General features: G+C 41.4%; 1 protein-coding gene across 1 annotated transcript; it reads left to right on the top strand.

The window, feature by feature from the left end:
• The first annotated feature begins 387 nt into the window (after nt 1-387).
• Nucleotides 388-14,178, top strand: LOC132151361 (fidgetin-like). The gene is made up of 3 exons (XM_059559461.1): nt 388-591; nt 1,453-1,623; nt 12,182-14,178. The coding sequence occupies exons 2-3, from the start codon at nt 1,593-1,595 to the stop codon at nt 13,375-13,377; spliced, it is 1,227 nt and encodes a 408-aa protein (XP_059415444.1). The 5' UTR covers nt 388-591; nt 1,453-1,592; the 3' UTR covers nt 13,378-14,178.
• Nucleotides 14,179-22,508: the final 8,330 nt, after the last annotated feature.

Here is a 22,508-nt window from a genome sequence, read left to right as displayed (position 1 = left end):
TATATAGATTGGTATAATCACATTTACACGAGCTTTTCAGTCTGACAACAACATAAAACATCGTCTCACAGCTGTTTACAATGACTTCCTGTGCTTTGTCACGCTCTGTGTACAACATCAGCGAATGTTGTCCTATGCTTCAAATGAATGATAGGAATTAGGTATGTATATTTATGTGAATTCCCAAAGAATGTTTAAACCCGCTAGATTTGATAGTGTTAAACATGATATATTACGTGTGCGTGTGTGTGTGAGAGAGAGAGAGAGAGAGAGAGAGAGAGAGAGAGAGAGAGAGAGAGAGAGAGAGAGAGAGAGAGAGAGAGAGAGAGAGAGAGAGACTGGACTCTCAGTTGGAGTCCGGTAAAGCGCATGCGCAGTAGGAGATTAAGCTTCTCCGCTTTCTTTTCGGCAGCTGGCGTAAGGTTCTGGAATTCCAACATGGCAGTAGATGTGGTCAGTATTTCTATGGTGGTCAGTCTCTCCAGCCCTGACATGGAAGCATTCCAGAACATTACCGACTCGGAGTAACCCTCATCTCCCTCATCTCAGCAGCACGGCTGGACGCTGTCGCCGTTCTCCGGCGCGGAGAAGGTAAATCTTTTACTTTGTTTGAGTCCACCAGCTGTCCGTTTGTACCGTAGAGAGAGAGAGAGGGGCCATGTCACAGCACGGACAGAACGCTCGGACACTCGGACACATGGCTGAGCAAAATATAGCGAGCAGATTTTGTTCGGCGTGATGACTCTTAATAGCATGATATTATGGTAGTTTGAGCACTGGGAAATAAGTTTTATTATTGCAGTAGAGTTCTCCTAATAAGGCAGCATTGATCCGTGTGTGTGTGTCCGGGGGATAGTGACAGAGGCATTCTCACCTCAGCAAAATTCAATATGATCTCTGTCTTAATTCATAAATCTCAATTTAGCTATTATAGAAATGGTGTTTTCATTACAAGAATATTCAAATATAGCATTGCCAAAAAATCCAGCGATTTTATATAACAGATAAATACACAATATTGTTTAAATTAATTTTTAAGTTAGATATAGGCCTAGGCCAGTTCTTATAGCCTACTTATCTGCAATAATTAAAAAGGTCAAAAAAAAAAAAAAAAAAAAAATTTGAATTTCAATTTGAAATCCAAATTAGGCTAATACGTTTGGAATCTAGTTATAAAGATAAAAAATATATATAAATAAATATTCTGGATTTACCTTACTTTTTGAGCGCACTTTTTATTTGGAAAATAACATGAGCGTAAATATTGATCTAAAATAATAATATTAATAAAACTATATCCTATTTAACAACAGTTTTAGGGTGAAATTGGAACGTTAAACAAAATCAAATAGCCTGAACAATGACCGTTAATGAGCATTTTTATACACGTTTACTGGTAAACATATTTTGCTGCTGCATCATATTCATCTCTCCTTCTTTCTTTCTCCACAGTCTGGGGTTCATGTCCGCTTAAAACACTGTTTACATGTGGTGTGTGTCTTTCAACTTACTGGAAAGTCTTTCTCTTCGCCTAGTGGAAGTCACTGAAGTGAACCTTTCACTCCTTTCTGTTTCTCTCAATCACCTTGCTGATGTCAAGCAATATGATCAGCGGTGTATATGGTAGGTCAAATCTATGTTTAATTTTGAAATCCTCCCTATGGAATATTTTTAATTGGAGGGTGTTATATTTTGTGTATATATCGGTTAAATGCTTTATTACATTCTTTGTTAGTCAATCCCAATCACTTGCATCATGCATTAGTGTTTAATTAGCCCACTGGCTGATAAGAAAATACAGGCCAAGGAAAGAGAGTTTTGGGGGTCGTGACAAGACCCAGCCCGGACTGGAACCGAACAATAGCACTCTTAAATAAAACTACTTATTCGTTGTTAGAAGATCCCGTATCTTCTCTCTCCTCCTCGCTTTTTAAAGCCTATATTTTTCTTCTTAAACATTTTTTCCAAACTGTTTCTCACTCGGATATTTCATTTATATTGGTCGTGCAGAACGCAAATTGATTTTCAGTGCTATGATAGCATTTTCCTGGCTCGCGTCAGGGGAAGGAGAGTTGAGATTGAAGGTTACAGACCGCAATCATGTGGCGCTGTATCTCCAGTCGGGCGCGCGGAAAGAGCGACTGCTGCACGAGCGCGTAATAAATGCTCGAGCTGTGATAGGATTCTGGCGGGAAATCAGCCGTGAGTGCACAGTGGCGCGGGTAGTTAGCTGTGCGTAATTTGGACTCAGATGTATTGCGAAATGACAACACTTCATTTTCCAATATTCCAGTGTTCCCCTTGTCTCTATCTCAGTCTGTCTGTCTGCCAGCAGATTGCTGTAGACTTGTCTGAGGGGTTGTTTATCTGTCTGAATGTGGTGTCACTGAGCCAGTCACACTACACACAATAAATCACAAGTCTGATGGGCTTTTGTGAATTAGAAATTGACAGCTAAACTACCATGTGCGTTTGTTTCTTACTATATTTTCACATGACCAGCTGGGTAACATAAATCATTGAGTGATATTGTCTATTTTATTGTCCTGCTTGTGTGTAGCCTACAGGTTTAGCTGCTTTTTATGTCCTGGCTACAAATGTAGTGAAACATGTTGAAAAATGCCCAAACATTGACCAAATCATTTATTACTTAAATCTAGTTATGTCAACAGTTTTGTGTGAGGTTTAGTGTTTCAGAACAACCACTGACATTTAGGGGGCTAAGTTGTCCAAATTGTTTACACTCATCAATGGCTTACAGCATTCATCAATGATGATTTGTTTTAGATGACCAATCAAATCAAAACAACATATAGTAATATACAGTGATGCAGACTACTCATATTAAGTCAGAATTCATCATATAGTTCAAATGCATTACCTTGCAATAAATTCTAGTCCTTTTATTAAAAAATGAATATGCTTGTGTTCAGTGAGGAACTGAATGTTAGTTTACATGAGACTGTCAATTTGAAGTCCATTGCTGATACTTTTTTTGTGCTGTTGTTTTCCCTAAACTTCCTGTAGGATGATGAAATTTAGGAACTGGCTTTGGTGTATTGCAAAATACACGGTCATTGCAAAAGTCTAACTAGGATGGGAAGTGATATTGAGGACATTTAATAAACTATAAACTAATATTCTACAGAAAATCTGTTTTGTTTTCAAAAAATTTAATGAATATTTCTTAGTGAAATCTTTTATAATTCACCCTTTCCATTCATCTTTGCTTAATTCTGATATTGTGACAAAATAAAACTAATTTCATTTCTATCTTTAGTGAATTATCCAGTGTATATTAGGACTTGTGCTGTCAATACTGTCATATTCAGTGGGCATGATTAAAAGTAGTAATTAAAAAAAAAAATTGGGACCCTTAAGTGTGATTGCTCATTTGATAGCTACATAGTAAAGCCAGCAACAAATAATACATTCATATATATGAAATTAACATACATAGTATCTCATTAATAACCTGCATTTTTATCTTCCTCTCGTCTCTCGACAGTTTCTGACTCTTGACAGTCAGATTATGGTAAAAGTTAAGTGTTGACAGTGTTCGTGATAAAATTATAAATGAAATTAAATGAAATCTCTCTATCCTTTACACTTTACACCACTTTTTTTGTCATCCATCTCTCCATCCCTCTCCAGCTTTATCACTCCGTTCACACATCTAAAGATATTTAGTGACAAGAGGAAAGTGTCTCTGAGTGACTAATGAAGACTTTCTCACATACTTTCTCTTTTCTCTCATATCTGTCCCTGTTACACAGAAAACTAGTGCAACCATCCAGTCTGAGTGAGTGCATTTGTGTGTGCGCATGGGAGATGATTGAGCTGTTTAATATGCTAAAGCCCTATTAAAGGCCAATGTCAGCAGCAGACGGCATGCGGCTGCCCAGCCTGCCCCGGCCCAGAGCTCTGCATTGTGTTTCTAAATGAACACGGTACTGTGTTAATTAGCAGAAGAAAATGGCGTGTGGAATTGAATTGGTCATTGACATGCGAGGCATTCATCTCGTTTAGAGATATGAAAGTGATTTAAGCCCTTGCTATGTTTTTTGGAGGATTTAAATAACCTATCTGCAGAAAAGAGAAGGAGGGAAGGGGGAGGAAATTAAAGAAAAGAGTTGCCTTGTCTGTCCTAGATTTAAATTATCTTTTTTTGCTGTTAATGTCTCTCTAAAATGTTTGATTCAGTGAGATTCACTTGAATCAAAATTAAAGTGTCAGATTTCTGCCACTACTGTTTTGCAACAAGTTTCCAGAACACTCTCTCATCTGCCATTGGTCAATCAAACACAAAGTCCTGTCCCAGACTCACTCCATTCGTTGAGGCAATGTTTTTAGGGATGCTCACACAAATAAAGTTATATAAACTTTCATACACCTTCCACTGCTGAGGCTACATTCTGTCATACTTCTCTGCACCTCCCTCTCTTTCTTTCTCCCTTTCTCTCTCTGTTGCAGCACTCAGCAGGCCAGGGCTGAAAGTCAGGCGTTTTGAAGAGAGGACGTTGAGAGTGAATAGCTCATTCACATTAAAGAAGAATTAGAGGGCTTCCACGCTGCCACTATTACAATGGTCAAACAGTCTGGCACAACAGGAGAACTGTTCACACCAGCTAACACACACACACACACACACACACACACACATTTGTTTTTGTGAAAAGTGGGGACATCCCATAGGTGTAATGGTTTTTATACTGTACAAACTGTATATTCTATGGTCCTTCACCAACCCTACACCTAACCCTAACCCTCACAGGAAACTTTGTGCATTTTTACTTTCTCAAAAAAACTCATTCTGTATGATTTATAAGCATTTTGAAAAAAAGAGGACATGGGTTATGTCCCCATAAGTCACCCTCTCCTTGTAATACCTGTGTCATACCCATGTCATCAGTGTTTGGAATAACGGCGTTTAAAAGAACGTAACGTTTTTCAGTAACGGGGTAATCTAACTAATTACTTTTCCCGTCGTTACAACGCCGTTAACGTTACTGAACGTTAAATGCGGCGCGTTACTATGTATTGATTTAATATGCAATCCGAACGCACCCCCGGCTCACACAGCGAGTGAGCAGGTGGGTTAATAACGAGATAAGCGATTATGATTGGCTAAGGCAGAGTCATGTGTTTCATGGTAGCCAATCAGAGCCAGTGTTTTTACAAACACGCGCCTGCGGCGCCAAACACACACAGTCACACACACGCAACAGCTACACAGAGATTTAATGATGGGATTTATGGCTCTTTGAGGGGATCCGGATCTTCGCGATCCGTTCCTTTCAAAGAGCCGTTCAAAAGAACGGCTCTTTTGGCTCTTTTTAAATATTTAGTCAGTTTTAAGAAGCCAGCTTGGGGGCATCTCAGTTTATCCTGGAAATAATCACTGGGAGGAAAAATGAGGTGAGATTTGTAGTCAAATAATTAAAACTCAGATATCACACACCAATATCTGAGTTTGAATTATTCTGAAATATTGATTATTACCTCGTTTGTCATGTGTGGACTATATTCCATAGGGTTGCACAAATCCCTCTGCTTAGACAGTGACATCACTATTTTGGATTTACCTTTAGTACAAAGTGTGTGTGTGTGTAAAGCTACGTTGACTTATGTTATTCATACAATACCTACTCACGAATAAACATCAAAAACAAAGCCGGCTGCAATGAATTTCTGTGCAAAACAGCTTTTACTACAAACACTTTCACACAAGAACATTGTTATCACACAAGAACATTTTGATAGAAAACAAAAAATATTTAAAGTAGATAAAATTAGAATAAATAAAATGGAAATGTCTACATACTACATACTATTACTACTGTAAACTTTGCAAATAGGACATCAGCCCCTTCAAGTCAATGAACAATAACAAAGTGGGCTGCAATGAACATGCACAACTAACAACTAATAGCCGCGACCCGGCTCTCATCGTTCATGTTTATGAGCCGTTCAAAAGAATCGGTTCGTTCGCGAACGTCACAACTCTACAGAGATTCGCAGCAGCAGGAGAAATGGCGAGTCAGGAGCAATCCGATGAAAAGTTGGCATTTCAAGGTGGAGATATAAGCACTACTTTAAATTCATTGTAGTCAAAGGCAAGAATGTGCATGTAATGTGTGACACACGCATCTACAAAGCTAGTGGCCAAAAACACTTTTCTTACAAAGAGTGCAGGATAAAACTCTTGCTGTCTGTTGACATGCAATAAATCTCGAAAGTAATGTACGAACACCTGTCTGTTCTACTTATTTCAACTGACTTGTGAAAACTGCTAAAAAAAAAAAAAAATTCTTTGACATATAGCAACTTTTTCTTTCTTTTTTTCTTTTTACAGTAACGCAAATAGTTAATTTCCCTGGTAACGAGTTACTTTTATTATAGAGTAATTCAGTTACTAACTCAGTTACTTTTTGGAACAAGTAGTAAGTAACTATAACTAATTACTTTTTTAAAGTAACGTTCCCAACAGTGCATGTCATTATGCAAAGTTGTGTCCTGATATGTCACAAAAACAAGAGCACACACACACACACACACACACACACGTGTGGTCTTGTAATTTATTTAGTTTTATTTTTAGATAGATAATTTGAACTATGCCGTACTGTGGCTCATATCATGTAGTATTTAGCTGATGTCTAGAGAAGTTAACAGCATAAATAGAGGAATTTTATACTGTATAGTGATTACTCACCCTAAAATAAATTTTTTATCATTGTTTCAAACCCATGACTTTCTTTCCTATTTGGAATACAAGAAGAAGCTAAGCAGAGTGTTCATGCTGCTTTTTTTCAGTGGTGACCAGAGGATTTTAAAACTCGAAAAAATAAGTACTATTAAAATATGATAATTAGTCCATATGAACATATTCTTAGACATAGTGGTATGGTCTTATGAAACCTTATGAAACCATATGATAGCTTTGTGTGTTAAAATGACAAATTTAAATTATTTACTGACAGTCTTCTTGCCGCAACTCCCCAATCTCATTCATTTTTGTACACTGTATTAATATTATAATGTGTCAAATCAGTAGGGCTGCTAAAAACGATTATTTTGATAATCGATTAATTGATTATTACAATAATAAATCAACTAATCCACACATATTTCACAGATTAATCAGTAGGCTTTGATATTATTCAGCTTTTACAATTAGTTAAAATACACATTGATGTACACATTCTAATTAAAACAAATCATTTTAGCTTTTGAAAATTTCAACAAATGTATTACTATTGTACAATTACAATTTATTAGGAAAAAAAATAAATATATTTGGCACAAAATGAGATGAGAGACAGAGAGACTTTCTCATTCACTATTTAATTGACTGTATGAAAATGTGACTGACTCACACATCATTCTACCTGACATTTGTAAATCATATGGATATAAAACAAAATAAAGTGAGAAGTGTCACAGTTATGGACTTTTGGTTGTGTTTCTCTGTTCCTATTCTCCTGTTCTGTTCTCCTAGTTTCTGATCAGTCCTGATTTGTTTCTATGATTACGTATATGCACTACATTTGCTCCTGCGATTCTCTTGTGTGCATTCCTTGTGGATTTATAATTAAAAGACTATTTTTAGATAATACTCCTTCATTGACATCACACAGACAGGCCCCTCCCATGATACTTTGATTGACAGTAGTGTTTCAGCACAGACTGGAGTGGCGTCTTACCTTAGACCCACCCTGAGTGACTGTCATCAGTCAGCCATTGTTTCACCGCCAGAGCAGATGTAGACAAGAATGTCTCCTAAGCAATTGAGGTGTTCTGTTGGATGTAAAAATGAACATAGCAGTCACCATTTACTCCCGACATCTGAGCTACTAATGACACATTGGATTACGTTTCTTTTTGAAGGGAAAGCGCCCCGATCTACCTAAATACCTTATGCGTAAACCAAGCTTCACCAACAGACAAAGTGAGTATAAGGTTTTTTAATGAAGCTTTGCAAATCGCCTTTCTTAATAATGTGCTAATTAGCAAGTTTCACGATGAATGTTCCCACAAAGAGTGGCTGAAAGAGAGGGGCAGGGTCAGCAGAGCTCTTTTGCATTTAAAGGAAAATGCTACAAAATGGCTTGCTCTGAAAATAACTGTTTTTGACAGGGTAAAAAGAGTGTTGTTTTACACTACCATTGAGAAATTTTAACCAATCTAGATTTCAGACTTTTCATTAAGACTTATCAAATAAATAAAAGTTATATCAAATTGTGGAACATGGGCATCCCATGACCCCTTTAAAATACCTAATAGTGTTAGAATAATCAAAATAGCCCTGAGCTAGATTAAGCTTTAATCTACAGTATGCAAACCAAATTATAGCTTTAATGTAATAAAATTGAATAACAATTTTAATTTATTTTTGCATTCACTAATAAAATGATTTTATCATTAGCCAGCTACACACTGCAGAGCTGATTAATAACAGAAAATCAAGTTGTATTTCTAACTGAACGCGGTACTGATATTGTTTTTTTCATGGTAGATACTGTAAAACTGCTTGCTTTAAATCAATCTATTATATAAACTGCTATGTAAATAAATGTGACAACTTGACTGGAGTACCAATTGCAGAGCTGGTGCAAACATATTCACATAGCTATGATCAGATGCTTCCTTAACTGCTATTTTGTCACCACTGCCATTTAAATTGTGTTTATTTCGTTATTGAGAGGAAAGTGCGCAGCACATATGTGCATATCCACTGAACACCACTGTCAGCAGCTTCTAGTTGAGCTACGTTTACACTCCGACTCTTTAAATAATGACCTTTTATTCTGTGTGTATCAATGGCTTCAAAGTTTTGGAATATAGCATATGAGTTGTATACACTAGTGTTAAGACACTTTTATGGTACTTTTTTAGAGCTTGACAGCCCCTGGTGACAATTCACTTAGGTCCACAGTGATCATCCTGCCTGACATCTCCTTTTGAAAAGAAAATCATACAGGTCTGGAACTAGTGGCCTTTTCCCTAAAGACTGAATTGATTAATTTTTTTGGGGTCTTTGTCTTGTGTTTGTGAAAGACTTGAAATCATCATCAAAAATCAAATTGTAGTTCAATAATCATTACTGAAGTCAATGGTCTGGATTAGATTGTATGTATTTTGTCTAAATCCTGTTTAAAGGGCTTTATCCCGTTTTATTATTTTGCCATTGGCGACAGTAATGGCTGTTTAATTACTCAATAAAAGCATTTTATGGATGCAGTATATGTGTGTGTGATAAAGTCTGTGTGATGTATTGATTGTGCTGCTGGAGAAACCTGAGATTTCACTTAGGAAAAGTGAATCTATCTGTCTGTTGATGTGCTACTGGTTTTAAATAGTAGTCTATATGCGTTTACGCACTTGCATAAACACACAGCATAACCATTGTTTAAAGATACGCAACAGCTGAACTAATAAATTTTCAGTCAATAAAGTGATCTCTTCCTATAAAACAAGCTAATGTATGGAACATTGCTTTAGAAATTGTGTGTGTGTGTGTGTGTGTGTGTGTGTGTGTGTGTGTTGGACCTTCTCTGGAGGATTTGTAGCCAGAGGGTATATGGGAACAACAGAAAGTCATTCTCTAAAGCTCCAGCACACGCTCCTTTACACACACAAAAGTACACACACTAGATCAGCAGCTTAGTGGCTAATGGTATTGTCCAGCTGAACGTCTGTAGAATACAACAAAAAGACAGCATTTGAGAGAACATTCCAGCAAACCACTGCTAATATTGGACTTTACAACACATCGCTTTTGGCTTTAGACTCATTTGTCATTTTATTGTGCTTTTCTTCTTTTATCCTACCATTTTTCAGCTACCTGTCCTGCTAATTGCCATTAGTGTGATTTGTACCCAGTATTGTAAGTTGCTTTGGTTAAGTGTACACTAAAATATACAACTTTAGTTTTTAACAGTTAAAGCTATTGCTCATGTAATGAATGACTTTCAAAGTCCTAAATTATGTAAATTTAAATATTTTCAGGGAAACGGTGCCAGTTGTTCCACCTCTTGTGTGTGTGTGTGTTTGTAGTAAGTCCAGCATTTTCTCATGAGAGAACACTGACTGACCTCAGGTTGCATATATCGATCAGGAGGATTTGCTGCTTGATAGAATTGAATGTAATTGGGCAGTTTTTAATTGAGATGGATGGAACGGAAATTTTGCTCCATCAGCCCAAAATCAATATCCATCTGCTGTAATTTGGAGTATATGTCTCTCATTTTATTTTGCTTCGACAAAATATTGGATTGTTTCTGATGTGCAAGGCTTTGCAAATCCACTGTACTAGCAATGTCAGAGAAAATCCGTTATTGCTTGATCTTAGAAGTACTTTATGTGTTATATTTTATGGCTTAAGGACATTATCTCTCTGTTCTTTTTTCTTTTTTCTCTTCGCTCCCTCAGTACAGCCATATGCCAAAAGTTCGATGCAAAAGAAAAGCTCTTTGTTTCACAAACTAAAATCTTGGTGCAATACTGTATGTGTGAAGTTGAAATGACAGAGATACAGTATTTTTAGGGATAACATCTGTTGTCGGGTTCAGTTGCTAATGCCGAGAGCTACATTATTGATCAATCATTATTACAGTATGCTGAAATATTATGTTGCCGCGTGGTGTGCGTGAGTCAGTGAAACTGAGAAAGAAACAGAGAGAGTGTAATATGAGGTTCCTTGATTACATTAAAGAGCTTTTATTTTATTCACTAGAGAAGAAGCCTTCTGCTGTATCTCAATATCAGACCTTAATGATATCATCAGTGCTATTCTTGATGTGTGTGTGGTGGTGGTGGGGGGGGGGGTCAAGAGCACAGCTGAATTTAAACTTCACCGTAAATCTAAAGAACATAAAACAGCTCAGATAGCTGCTAGTGAATGCCTTAAAAAATAATTGTGAAAGCATTTTCTATGGTCTTTCATTTTAATATTTTATATTATTATAATTTTTTTATTATTATTTATATTATTTTTATTTTATATTGTTATTCATTTTTGTAAAAATATTTTTTGCTTATGTTTTTTTGACAAGATGATTATGCTGAATTGGTCATTATCTGGAACTGCAGTAATTTTCTCATAACATTAATTCTAACGTTAACCAACCTAAATAACCTAACCTAAATTGCTCACAGTTTCTTTCGGCTGTTTGCATTTTGCAATTCATTTTTCCTGTTCGTTTACACGACAGAGGCAATTTGGGGCCTGAAAAACGCATATTTTTGAAAACGGGTTTCAAAGAACAAGTTTTTGAAAATGCCACCATTATCGTTTCTGTGTAAACACCCAATATGGGAATCTTTGAAAACAGTGACATCATGCGTGTGTATAGTACATGTTAGGTATGTAGACATTTGTGGTAAATGTCGATTTTAAAGGCAAGCGCGAACAAACATACACAACAATGGTGAAAAATACGGTACTTTTGTTGCTGCTCAAGAGTTTGCTAACACTTCTTCAGCAAAGTATGGATTTACTTCACCAATATTACAACCAACAGCGAAGAAACATCATATACATATCATATACTGTATAGTGTTTCTGTAGCTCAATTGGTAGAGCATTGCGTTATCAAGCACAAGGTTGGGGGTTCGATTCCCCGGGAACACATGATAGGTAAAAATTTATATCCTGAATGCACTTTAAGTCGCTTTGGATAAAAGCGTCTGCTAAATGCATAAATTTAATTTAATTTTAATATACAACATATAATAGTTACTTCCCTACAGGTACTGTTTACTAACAAAGTGACTGTTTACTAACAAAGTGGCATTTCATACGTAATACAGCATTTTTTGCTGTTTTACATACTTGGCAATTTTTACATATGTGTAAATGCAATTTGTTTTGAAAACGTTGCCGTTTATACGTGAAACTTTCTAAAAACGCAAAGGAAAAACTTTTAAGTTTTTTTTTTGTAGCACACTTAATTTATATTGTGATTGAAATAAGGTACAATAATAAGTATAATTTTTTTTTTTTTTTTACAGAAATATTATATTATAGCATGTTTGCATATTGATTAATTAATGTGGGCAGCACATTCAGAGTTTTTTTGTTTTACATTTGTTTATGATGTTATTTATATTTCAGATTTTTATGAAGTTCCTTGAGTTTTAACTGACGGATATAACTTTTCTCTTTTTTTACTGCCAGGTGTGACCATGCAGTGGAGCCCTGAGCAGTCTCAGTGGGCGGAGCAACATTATGACATCACTTCCACCACTCGCTCACCAGGGCATAAGTTCGAAGCACTTAGTGATCCAAGGCTAACAGGTTCGACCTCAGCTGCAGCATATCAACATTCATGGGCAAACGATGACATTTCAGCTCTGACCGCTTCTAACCTGCTCAAGAGGTATGCAGAGAGATATTCTGCCATTCTGGATCTTCCCTGTGAGAGTGGACTTATGGGATATTCAGACACAGCCATCTCCGTTAGCGTTAGGGGACCTGGTGTTGTGAATAATGGGCCAACCCTTCTTAATGGACAGAAGGTGGAGGCAGAGCCTTGGATAGAGAGTGTCTACCATCCATTAGGTTGCATGCCCGAACTTCTTCCCAAAGCACCACACAGTGTGACGGATGTGTCTGTCAGTGCATGTAACTCACCGGTTATAGGCAATGGGAGTCTTCCGGAACCTAGTTTCTCAAGCAGCAGTTGTCACAGTCAGACTGGGAATCAGGAATACAGCAGCACTCCCTACAGCACTCCCTTCCTGCAGCCTGTAGGCAATTACGGTGGCTCTCTTTTCCACCCTACCCCTTCCCATGCAAGTCTGGTATCAACCTACAATGCTAACACCTCACCAAACCTAGCTGCGTACAGTTACCCTAACACCCGTTACCCCCTACAGGCCGTTCTTCCTGGTGGATACAGTCCTCCCTCTGCATATCTACCTGCAGGTATAACTCCTCCCAACCCTCTTCCAGCTGTGGGATACCCATACCAAGCCACCAGCCTGGGAGGTAGTGTCTCTGAAAGTGATGTCCCAAGTGCTACCAGCCTTTCAAAGTCATATTACCCGTCAACTCAAAACGAGATTGGAGTATTTGAGGAGTTTGATTTTGGCAGCAACTCTAATTCAGACTCTAGGTCTGAAGGCAGCCCTTCATACAGACCATCAGGAGATGAAACGGTGGATAAGCAAAATGGGTTCAACCAGTCGGCAGATGTAAAATCTTCATCTTTCAAGCCAGTTAATCATGGAGACTCTTTAAGAAGCCTGGGGACTCTCACAGTAGCCATGAGCAGACAGAACAATGGTACATCCGGACAATGCTTTCCATCTACCTCAGCTTCTATTGTCACTTCTCACCAACATCATTGCCTTGACACAAACACACCATGAGTGATTGTGCTTACACACAACCAGAAGTGCTTGAGTTGATGATTTGTGTGAGTGCTCCCCCTAGTGGATTGGAGGTAGAAAGGAGAGACTTGCTCAAAGTCATAGAGTTGGGGTTCAATGCAGGGACCTTAAAAACAGGTACAGCAGGGGAATTCTGCCCAGGAGGTCTCTTGGTGTGCTGTTCACTCTAAAGGACAGAAGGAGATTAGTTTCTCCATTCTGGAAAAAGGACTATGATGTTTATGCCCTGCCTAGCCGAGCCTAACAGGTAATTGCGAGACACTGACCTTCTCACTCTGATGGAATGGACAGACCTGTATATCCTCTATGACGGACACATATTTCTGAGAGGTTTGGAGAGAATTTGCTCCTCTATTCTGAGAGATATGCGAGCACATGAAGGGAATTTATATGTGTAATTGATGTGTTGTGGCTGCCATGGAGAAAAGGAGTCATGGTAACAGATGTGCTGGTTGGACACTAGCTATGGTGGACCATATTGCCATGGTGTGCATTCAGTGTGTGTTTGTGGTTATTTATGTGGTGAGTTTTAATTGTAAATTCTGTTCCCACTTTTTCCACAGGAGAATTTACAAATCCTGGTTGTTTAAAGTATGTGAGTGTGGGAGAGATAGATAAAACCTCAGGAAAGTGTCAGTCAGATAAATGGCGTATACCTGTGTTTGTGTGTAACAGAGAAGAAGAGGGCATTTTCACATACCATCCTTACGAAAAACCCAATTCAGTTGACTTGAACCAGGTGTTCCAAAGCAAAATGATTTTTGTCTGTTGCTAAGTTTGTATGCAGAGGATACCGATATGTTGCTAGACATCTTTTTTGGAGCTAAGTAACCAGATCATTCTATGAAACATTATGCAAAAGGTTTTTGCAGTTCTTTAGTATCTTAAAGCTGCTGTGTATCATTTTTTCTATGAGAAATTACATTTTCCTTTCGTAGGTTAATATGCAGAGAAAACAGTCAGTTATTTGTATGTTTACTTCCCAAAAAGTGTAAACAATATGGTTCTGTGGCGTTTTGTTTGAGTGGCCCAACCTACCAACACTGGCTTAACAATTGGTGTGAATTTGGTGTTGGGACTTTCTTTCGGTCTGACCAATGTTTTAAGCACAGGGGGAATGTTTGAACTGAAAAAAAAAAAATTTAATTTTATAATTCCAAACAAAAATTACAAACCGCAGCTTTAAAATTTGCTGTTAAATTTATAATGTTTAGTAATTCTCAGTCGTAGTGCTGTTCTGTCTATTCCATCAATTTCTGCTGTTGTCTCAAAAAATTTTGTAGACTATCTTTAAAGTTAAGCATATTGAGTGAAACATTACTTCAGACATAAAAACAAATGGAATTCAGATTATTTCGGCTACTTCCTGAGACAGTCTTGGCCTGCTTGGCCACCAAAAATAAAACATTGCCTTAAGGGCCAAGTGTCAAAAATGATCAGCGAGAAGGAGAGCACGTGACTTTGCATGTTTGTCTTCACTTAAGGTTTAATGCATTTTTAAAAAATAATCTTGAGTTTACTTTATCCCAAGCACTGGAAGTAGGTTTGGCTGACCTCACTACAAATCTTTCTGTTTACTTCCTTTCCCTTCTTAGTGAACCCTGCCACAGGGAATTAAACTATTATACTTATTTATGAAAGTAAATCACCAAAGCAGCAGTGTGGGAGCCAAATAAGAAAGAAATGTTTATCCAAATCGACTCCCTCTGTGTGAATATAGTCTTTTGTATTGCTGTGCAGTTTCAGTTCAGGAGGTTGAATTGACTTCATTCTAAGAGACAAATGGAAGGAATTCCTTGAAAAGGCTGCTTAAAGAACCATCATGTAAAAATTTAATTGTGAATTGAACCAAATCGGTTGAACTAAGTGGAACTGACCTCAATCGTGAGGTTGAATCTCAATCTGCAGTGGGGTACATCACTACATTGTTCCTGTGGTATTATTGTGTTATCTCATGCTCAGCCTGTTCATAACTTTCCTGTTGACTGCAAACTTTAAAACTAAAATGTGGAATTTATTTAAGCTAGTGTATCGTTTTCAAGTGATTTAGGACATAAACCATTACACTTTTCCTTACACAACTACACACATTCATCATTGTCTAGATCAGTGGTTCTCAATTCCAGTCCTCGCGTACAGTACCAACGCTTTGAATATTTTGCATGTCTCTCCCTTTTAACACACCTGATTGAGATAACTAGCTCATTAGAAGAGCGCTCCATGCATGAACTGTGTTCCGATTGACATGGTCCCCACACAGTGTTCTTTGCTCCTTATTCCCTGAGCAGGGGGAATCTATTGAAGTTGATTTCACTTCAGAATATTCATTCACAGATTTGCGATATGCCACTGCCGAGGACTACTGGTCTAGATGAAAGCACAGACATTCTTTAACTCTTTTCAACTGTTTACCAAAAGCTCCATTTATATTTCTTTGAGTTTAAAGATAAATGTTTTCTTCCACATTGCGTCATGTAAAGGTTTTTTTTTACGGTTTACTGTTTCATTCTGACTGCAGATTTTTTGTTTTTGTCTTGTTCCTTTTGAAAATTATGAGATGTTTATTTATTAGTATCACATCAGTTCCTGATCAACCCATCTGTTGTCTTATTAAAAAGGTTGTTTGGTATTAAAACAGAAGTAAGGCCACATGATGCTTGTTTGCCTTTTTTCCTCACATAGTTTCGGTAGATAGTTTTAAATTCAAACATCTGTAGCATTCTACACAAAACTCTGTTCCTAAACCTAGTGAGTGCATTGACATGAAGGCTGTTCCAAACAGTAGTCAGCAACATTGTGCATTAAGATTTTACTTTAAATGGACTATTACACTTGCTATTTTGTGCTATGTATTTTTGTGCTTATTAGTTTTTGGCCTAGCAACATGCTAACAGCAGTTGGAACCAACTGTGAGTGTTAGTGGAGTCTTTCTTGCTCTTTGCATACTATTTGTATGGCATATAAGTAGGATTGGGTACCAGTATGGCCAATAATATCTATGTGACCAGTATGTACTAGAATCGAATCAGAATGCAGATTTCGTTGTCTCATTTCAGTGCCACTTAAATGGTTGAGCTATCGATTGAAATATTTGTTCTCTGGTTCTCCGAGATGGATGCAAGGTTCACCAACACCACGAATGAAAAATTATTTCCAGTCTGAGAAAATTCACGAACACAAGTCAGAAAGCTCTAATAATACAAATCCAACACGTCTTTGTAGTGTCCATGAGTGTCCATGTTGTTTTCACATTCCAACTTAAAAGCACAACTTGGGAAAAGAGTGCATCTGAGGAGCGTGTGAATGCAGCAATAACACTTGCTCTGATGGCAGCAGGAAGATACAGTTACTGTAGCTAGCTAAGATAATCATTCTTAAATTAAAATGCCTAAAGCTAAACTTCCTTTTTAATGACTTGCAATGAGAAGCGTTTCTACCTGTTGTCCAACAAAAAAGAACACTATAACGTTTAACTCCACAACTTTTTTCCTTTTGTGATCTGATGTGGCTTCTTGTCACAGAATGAGGCAGAAAGTATGTTCTATACTCAATGGATTATTAATATACTTAGTTATGATGAAAATACCAAAGATGGCTTGAATAACACAGATTAACTATACATTGTCACAGTTGAGTGTTTAATGTCTTTGTTTTATCATTCAAAACGTTTATATCTTCTGTTTACTCAGAGCAATAGTAATGCCTTTGTCCATATTAGGGATTTCCTGAGTTATATTCCTTCTGTGATGCACATGTGGAGTTTTTTAAGTATCGGTTCGGGCACCGTTTACCCTTACGAAAAATAACCATGGTTTTATTATAGTAAAACTGCAGTAACCCATGGTTTTTTGGCATGTTGACTACCATTTGTATAACCACAGGTTTACTACAAATACCATGGTTAAACCATGGTTAATATAGCAAAACCATGGTTAATTTGTGGTTACCATGGTTTAACTATAGTAACCATGGTTTTTTGGTTTTATTTGTAGTAAAACGTACTCGGTTACTAAACGTAACCTCGGTTCTCTCTAGAAGAGCGAACGAGTACTGCGTCTTAGCTAAGACGCTACGGGAAAAGTCTCTTTTCACGAAATACTGAAGCAAAAAATTATCCTTAATTTTGTATTTTTGTAAAGCGCATTTGCAGCAGTACACAGCCATAGGCGAGACGGCTCGTTCGCTCATTGGCTTGTTCTGCGGCAACTGCACAGCCTATCGAGCGCGGGCTGATGCAACATCAGACCAATAAGGGCGCTTCGCGCCCTTCTTGCCACTTCCCGCCGAAACGGGTGTGGCCCAACCTATAAAAGGAGCTCGAAAAGGCTGACTCACCTGATTTATTTCATCGCCGAAGCGAACCAGAGTGAATCGTGCGCACGGCAGAGAACGCAGTACTCGTTCGCTCTTCTAGAGAGAACCGAGGTTACGTTTAGTAACCGAGTACGTTCTCTTACGAGAGCTCTCTCGTACTGCGTCTTAGCTAAGACGCTACGGGAACCCAATGTAAAACGCCGTGCGCGCAGGGATCACACACCAATAAACCTGAAGCAACGCCCAGGATTTACAGTGCACAGTCACCTGAGGGACTCACAGAGAGTCCAGGACAGAAAAGGGAAAAAGCCCTCCGTCCCATATCTAGCAGCATCCGTAGATGCGGCAATATGACGTCACACAGCCGAGGCAAGGCCTGACCAATGTGGCAATGCGGGTCTTACGCAATACTGCCCATATAACAGTCGGCAGCGCATAGCGCTCGTGAACTCAGAATTCCCCTCAGGGCCCTGATTCGCCTATACCGACAGCAGCCTTGCTTGCAAGGCGGGAACCTCCAGGTTATAGAACCTGATAAATGTAGACGGCGAGGCCCAACCTGCCGCCATACATATATCCTGCAAGGAGATCCCAGTAGACCACGCCCACGACGAGGCGATGCCTCTTGTGGAGTGTGCTCTGACGCCCAACGGGCACTGAAGGCCCCTGGAAGCGTAAGCTAACGCTATGGCGTCAACTATCCATCTGGATAGAGTCTGTCTCGAAACAGCCATTCCCTTGGAACGCCCACCGAATGAGACAAATAGCTGCTCCGTCTGCCGAAAGGCAGCAGAGCGAGACACATAAGCTCTTAAAACCCTGACAGGGCAAAGAAGACTCGAGTCTCCATCCTCCCCTGACACCGGCAGGGCAGACAGGGCAATAACCTGAGCCCGAAACGGTGTGTTGAGGGATTTCGGCACATAACCGTGCCTAGGTTTGAGTATGACTCTTGAGTCATTGGGCCCAAACTCCAAGCACGACTGGCTCACCGAGAGCGCGTGCAAATCACCCACACACTTCACAGAAGCGAGAGCCAACAAGAATACTGTCTTGAACGACAGATGCTGAAGGCTAATCGATTGGATAGGCTTGAAAGGGGGACCTTTCAAGGCCTCCAAAACCGCCGCGAGGTCCCACATAGGGACTGACGGAGGTCTGGGAGGATTCAGCCTCCTAGCTCCTCTGAGGAACCGGATGACTAAATCATTCCTTCCTATTGACTGACCGGACGCCGTTTTTCAGAAAACGCCGCGATGGCAGCCACATAAACTTTGAGCGTGGATGGGGCTCTGCCCTTATCCAACAGCTCCTGAAGGAAGGAGAGGACCTCCGTCACCTCACAACTAAGGGGTGAATAACCTCGAGCTGTGCACCAGCTGGAGAACACCGACCACTTCGAGGCATACAGACGTCGTGTCGACGGAGCTCTAGCCTGAGTGATGGTATTTAGCACTCTCACTGCGAGATCAGCGGGTAACCATTGAGTGCCCATACATAGAGGGACCACAACTCCGGTTGAGGGTGCCAAATCGAGCCCCTGGCCTGCGAGAGGAGGTCTCTCCTCAATGGTACCGGCCACGGGGCGACATCTGCTAACTGCATCAAATCTGGGAACCATGGTTGGTTCTTCCAAAGAGGTGCTACAAGCAGTATTGAACATCTCGTTTCTCTCACCCGTTCTATCACCTGCGGAAGGAGGGAGACGGGAGGGAACGCATAAGGCGGGCAGCACGGCCATCTCCGTGACAGCGCGCTTTCGTTCTTGGAAAAGAACGCGGGGCAGTGAGCCTCTTCGTGGGACGCAAAGAGGTCCACCTCCGCCATGCCAAATCTCTGCCACAACAGCCGGACTGTTTGCGGGTGTAGAGACCATTCGCCCGTAGGAACATTGCCTCTGGACAGCCTGTCTGGACCCAGATTCTGCAGTCCAGGCACATGCACTGCTCTCAGCGAGCACACGTTGCGCTGAGCCCAAATCAGGAGGCGTTCCGTCAGCCTGCACAGGTTTCGGGACCCGAGACCGACCTGGCGATTTATGTAGGACACCACGGACATGTTGTCCGAACGGACTATGACGTGGTGATCCTTGATATGGGGACAAAAGCGCGTCAGCACGTTCTCCACTGCCAGCATTTCCAGGCAGTTGATATGATGGAGCTTTTCCCATTCTGACCATAGGCCAAAGGACGGTCTGCCTTCGAGCAGCGCTCCCCATCCCGAAGTGGAGGCGTCCGTCGACACCATTTTCACACTCGGGGAAGTCCCCAGGCTTACACCTGACCGGTACCAGCCGTTCGCTGTCCAAGGTGCTAGAGCCGCAACACAGCTCTGATCGACCTTGAAATGCAGCCGGCCAGACGCCCACGCTCTGCGCGGCACCCGAGCCTTCAGCCAGAACTGCAGGGGGCGCATGCGGAGCAGGCCCAGCCGCAGAACCGGAGATGCTGAGGCCATGAAACCCAGCATCTTTTGACAGTGTTTGAGCGACACAGTCGCGCCACAGCGGAAAGAACTCGCTGCACGCTGAATGCCCATCGCGCGCTGTGGTGACAGCCGCGCCGTCATGGAACACGAGTTCAGAACTATACCCAGAAACAGGATCGTCTGACTGGGGTTCAGCGAACTCTTCACCCAATTGACACTGAGGCCGAGCTTCTCGAGGTGATCGAGTAAAACGGCTCTGTGGTCCATGAGCTCCGCTCATGATCGGGCCAGAACCAGCCAGTCGTCCAAATAATTCAGCACTCGTGTGCCTCTGAGTCTAAGAGGAGCGAGCGCTGCATCCATGCACCTCGTAAACGTACGAGGAGCTACGGACAAGCCGAATGGCAGGACTGCAAACTGGTATGCCTGGCCCTCGAAGGCGAATCTCAAATATCGCCTGTGGTTTGACGCTATCTGTATTTGAAAATACGCGTCCTTCAGATCTATTGACATGAACCAGTCCCCTCTGCGAATCTGCGCGAGGAGCTTCCTGGTCGTGAGCATTTTGAAACTGCGTTTCATCAATGCCTGTTCAGCTGTCTTAGATCCAGTATGGGCCGGAGACCCCCGTCTCTCTTGGGCACCAGAAAGTATCTGCTGTACAGCCCCCCCTCGCTTTGAGACACAGGCTCTACAGCCCCTTTGCTCAACAGTTTTGATATTTCGGCCCGAAGTATGTGTGCTACTTCTGTTTTGACCGTAGTTTCGACGCGCGCTGAAAAGCACGGTGGGCGTCGAGAAAACTGTAGCGTGTAGCCTCTCTTTATAATGCCTAGCACCCAATCCGAAACCCCTGGAAGCACTGACCATGCATTTGCATGAATGGCTAAGGGCTGGATGCGAAACGCGCTCTGTTGACTGGGCAACGGCGGCGCTCGAGTGTGCTGCGCATCTGAGGCGGGGAGCGCGCTGATCACAGCGGGCAGATCGCTCTTCCTCGACCCCGTTCCGGCGCTTAACCGACTGGAGGGAGGCTGACTGGAGGGAGGCTTAAACTCGCTGTCTGCCTGTGCAGAATGTACGTGCACGGGCCTCGTTTTTACAGAAGCCCCGCGCCGTATGTGACATAGTGTATGTGGGCACTGGGAAGTGGGCACGTTTACTATGCGGCGCGCTCGACCGATCTGTGTCGATCTTATGTGCGCTAGCCCTGTGTGCAGGGCTGTGCTTATATGTGGAGATGGGCACTGGGTAGTGGGCATCGTCACTGCATTTATAGCACCATCGGCCGTGGCCGGACGAGCATGCACGGGTTTCGTTTTTACAGAAACCACATGACGCGTGTGACATAGTAATTGTGGGCACTGAGGGGTGGGCACGTTTACTATGCAGTGTGCGCGACCGACTTGAGTCGACATTATGGGCGCAGGCCCTGTGTGCAGGGCTGTGCTTACATGTGGAGATGGGCACTGAGGAGTGGGCATCGTCACTACATTTATAGCACCATCGGCCGTGGCCGGACGAACGTGCACGGGTTTCGTTTTTACAGAAACCACATGACGCGTGTGACATAGTGATTGTGGGCACTGAGGAGTGGGCACGTCTACTATGTAGTGCGCGTGATCGACTTGAGTCGCTTTTATAGGCGCGAGCCCTGTGTGAAGGGCTGTGCTTATATGCGGAGATGGGCACTGAGCAGTGGGCATTGTCACTACATTTATAGCACCATCGGCCGTGGCCGGGACACCAGAAATTACACCTTTTTCGGGAAATATCTGGGTAGCCGTGATAACGGTTTTCGTGTGCAGGCAAGCGGGCAACCGTACAGGCTTGCGCATTGCAAACAACGCTGAAATAGTCACAATCTCTGGAAACTGAAACAGCGGCGCGCTTAGGTGAGAGCCCGGCCGCAGCGGAACTCGTACACTGGCGCTTCGATGAAGCAGCCATCGTGTGTAGTGCCGACGCAGCGTCATGCAGCATGCGTAGATGGCTTTCCCAGGATGGCTTCGGGGCTCCCGGCCTCACCGTAATCCTCTGCCGCGGTCCCCGCGGCGCGGGCCGACGGCCAGTAGAGCGAGAACGGGGGTCTCGAGCTGCGTTGCTGAAGCTGTTGTGATAACGGCTTTTGTGTGCAGGCAAGCGGGCAACTGTGCAGGCTTGCGCATTGCAGAAAACGCTGAGACAGTCACAATTCCTGGAACTGAAACAGCGGCGCGCTTGGGTGAGAGCTCGGCCACAGCGGAACTCGTACACCTGCGCTTCGATGAAGCAGCCATCGTTAGTAGCGCCGACGCAGCGTCACACAGGAGGCTTTAGATGGCAACACCGCTTTTGCCGCCGTCCAGCAGAGGGCGGACAAAGGTGCG

Source organism: Carassius carassius, chromosome 10, assembly GCF_963082965.1.
Source record: "Carassius carassius chromosome 10, fCarCar2.1, whole genome shotgun sequence".
Classification (NCBI taxonomy): Eukaryota; Metazoa; Chordata; class Actinopteri; order Cypriniformes; family Cyprinidae; genus Carassius; species Carassius carassius.
This window is presented reverse-complemented; position numbering and strand designations above follow the sequence as displayed.

Bases quoted from the DNA above. Each gene is read 5' to 3' on its own strand.
- LOC132151361 (XM_059559461.1), top strand. From the start codon at position 1,593: ATGTCAAGCAATATGATCAGCGGTGTATATG. The intron at 1,624-12,181 runs GTAGGTCAAATC...TTTTACTGCCAG, and splicing joins TATGATCAGCGGTGTATATG to GTGTGACCATGCAGTGGAGC.